The 2,211-nt window shown below is 34.4% G+C and overlaps 1 protein-coding gene across 1 annotated transcript; it reads left to right on the plus strand.

Annotated features, from left to right (window-relative positions):
• On the plus strand, positions 219 to 1,079 carry LOC107615440. Its single transcript, XM_016317504.1, has one exon. It carries the CDS (start codon positions 219 to 221, stop codon positions 1,077 to 1,079), a length of 861 nt encoding a protein of 286 aa, XP_016172990.1.

Raw genomic sequence — 2,211 nt, forward strand, 5'->3', positions numbered from 1 at the left:
TCGTCCTTTAAGCAATCTGCTCAGCATCGAAGACTGTTAAAGAATGACAGTAGCATAAGAGCATGTTTGGTTGAGAAATCTATTTTAAGAATGCCATGTGCTTTAACAAGGTTGTTCGCAACCATCTTAATATTTTGTGAGCCAACAGTTGTAAGAAGGTTGTGGGACAAGTTTTTTCCATATATGGTGGATGATTGTCCATCAACAAGCACCATAATATGCCATGGTTGACAAATAGCCTGCTCAAGGATTTAAATGACATCCTCCTTCAATATGAAAAATATATTGCACAATACGATTTACCAGCTCTAACTTCAGACAATAACGATAACAACTTGATGCCTAGAATTATTGAAAAAGAGTTATCCATCAAAGTACCTCAAGAAGACCTGTGTTCTATAGAAAGATTGAATCATGACCAGTCTGTAGATTTCAAGTTCATTATGAATACATTTGATAGGAGAGAAAGTGGAGTGTTCTTCGTTGATGGGCCACGGGGAACAAGAAAAATATTTTTTTACAGAGCTATAATTGCAGACTTAAGAAGTAAAGAAGGACATATTGTCTTGGTAACTACATCATCAGGAATAGCTGCAACTTTACTACCTGGGGGTCGAACAGCTCATTCTAGATTTAAGATCCTAATTAATGCAGAGTTATTCTCCATATGCAACATAAGTAAACAATGTGATCTCGCAAAATTGATTAGGCAAACAGCAGCGATAATTTGGGATGAATCACCAATGGCTAATAAAGAGACAATGGAATCATTAGACCATACATTGCGAGACATATTAGAAAATAATAATCTATCTGGAGGAAAAGTGATGGTAATGGGAGGGGATTTTCGCCAAGTACTACCTGTTGTGCTGAAAGGAAATAAGTCGCAATTGATTTCAGCTTCTATTGTTAAATCACATTTGTGGGCATTCACAAAAATTCTCCACTTACGACAAAATATGCGATCTCTTAATGATCATGATTTTGTAGAGTATCTTATGTGCACAAGGGATGTGATTGAGCTTACCATATGTGAGGACTTGGTACAAATAGAAGCACACATGGCAATACTATGCTAAGGTGATGCATCATTACACAAATTAATAGAAGAAACGTTTTCAAATTTACAACTTCATGGGTGGGATGCATCTTAAATGGTGGAGAGAGCGATACTGACACCCAAAATTAATGATGTACAACAACTCAATGATATAATCATCAACAAATTTTTAGGAGACGAATGAATTTTAACATCCTTTGATAAAGTAGAAGAAGATACCAATAATCTGTATCAACAAGAATATGTTAACTCAATCTTCACAGGTGGATTGCCACCTCATACATTGAAAGTAAAAATAAAAAAAAAAGTGCTCCTTTAATTTACTGAGAAACATAGATCCTAAGGCAGGCTTATGCAATGGCACAAGGAAACTGTGTCGAGGAACTTTTCAAACATGTTAGACGTGAAAATCTTAATTGGTCATTACTCTGGACAAAGAGCTTTTCTGCCTCGGATAAAACACAAACAACTAAGAACTCAGGATTATCCTTTGTGCTTATTAGGAAGCAATTTCCTGTAAGGTTGAGTTTTGCCATAATGATAAATAAATTACAAGGACAAACTATTCTTAAAGTAGCGATCTATCTTCCTAAATATGTCTTCAGCCATGGTCAATTATACGTTAATTTATTTAGAAGTGTTTCTCTATCAACCACAATTCTTAGTCAAAGAACAAAAAAATAGATGGAAAAAGTGGACAATACATAACGAATGTGGTGTTCAAAGAAATTTTGTTACCTAGACCTCAGATAATTTATGTGCTTAGTAAATATGTGAGCCTTGTTCTTGATATATGTAACACCCTACCACACTGAGCTTTGCGCTTAAGTCATAAAACAGGGGTGGTGTGGTATTATGACCTCTAAAATAAAATATGTACATATAATAGCAGAAAGATTATAATATACTAGGAGCCTTGAAGAATAGAGGAAATAAAAATCGCGAAATAAAAATGCAATGCTCAAGAAACGAGTTAACTTGTGTGCTAAGAAATCTATAACCATCAAGCATAAGATTAAGTAGGAATAGAGTGCCAAAAATACAAAATAACAAGCTCCAAACTCAGCCTACGAAGTCAAGGTTGGCCAGAGAATATTTACACACACATGTATATATATATATATATATATATATATATATATACATATCCC

The sequence above is a fragment of the Arachis ipaensis genome, chromosome B09, assembly GCF_000816755.2.
Source record: "Arachis ipaensis cultivar K30076 chromosome B09, Araip1.1, whole genome shotgun sequence".
In the NCBI taxonomy this organism is placed as follows: Eukaryota; Viridiplantae; Streptophyta; class Magnoliopsida; order Fabales; family Fabaceae; genus Arachis; species Arachis ipaensis.

Coding starts and splice junctions, on each gene's coding strand:
- LOC107615440 (XM_016317504.1), top strand. CDS start 219: ATGCCATGGTTGACAAATAGCCTGCTCAAGGATTTAAATGACATCCTC.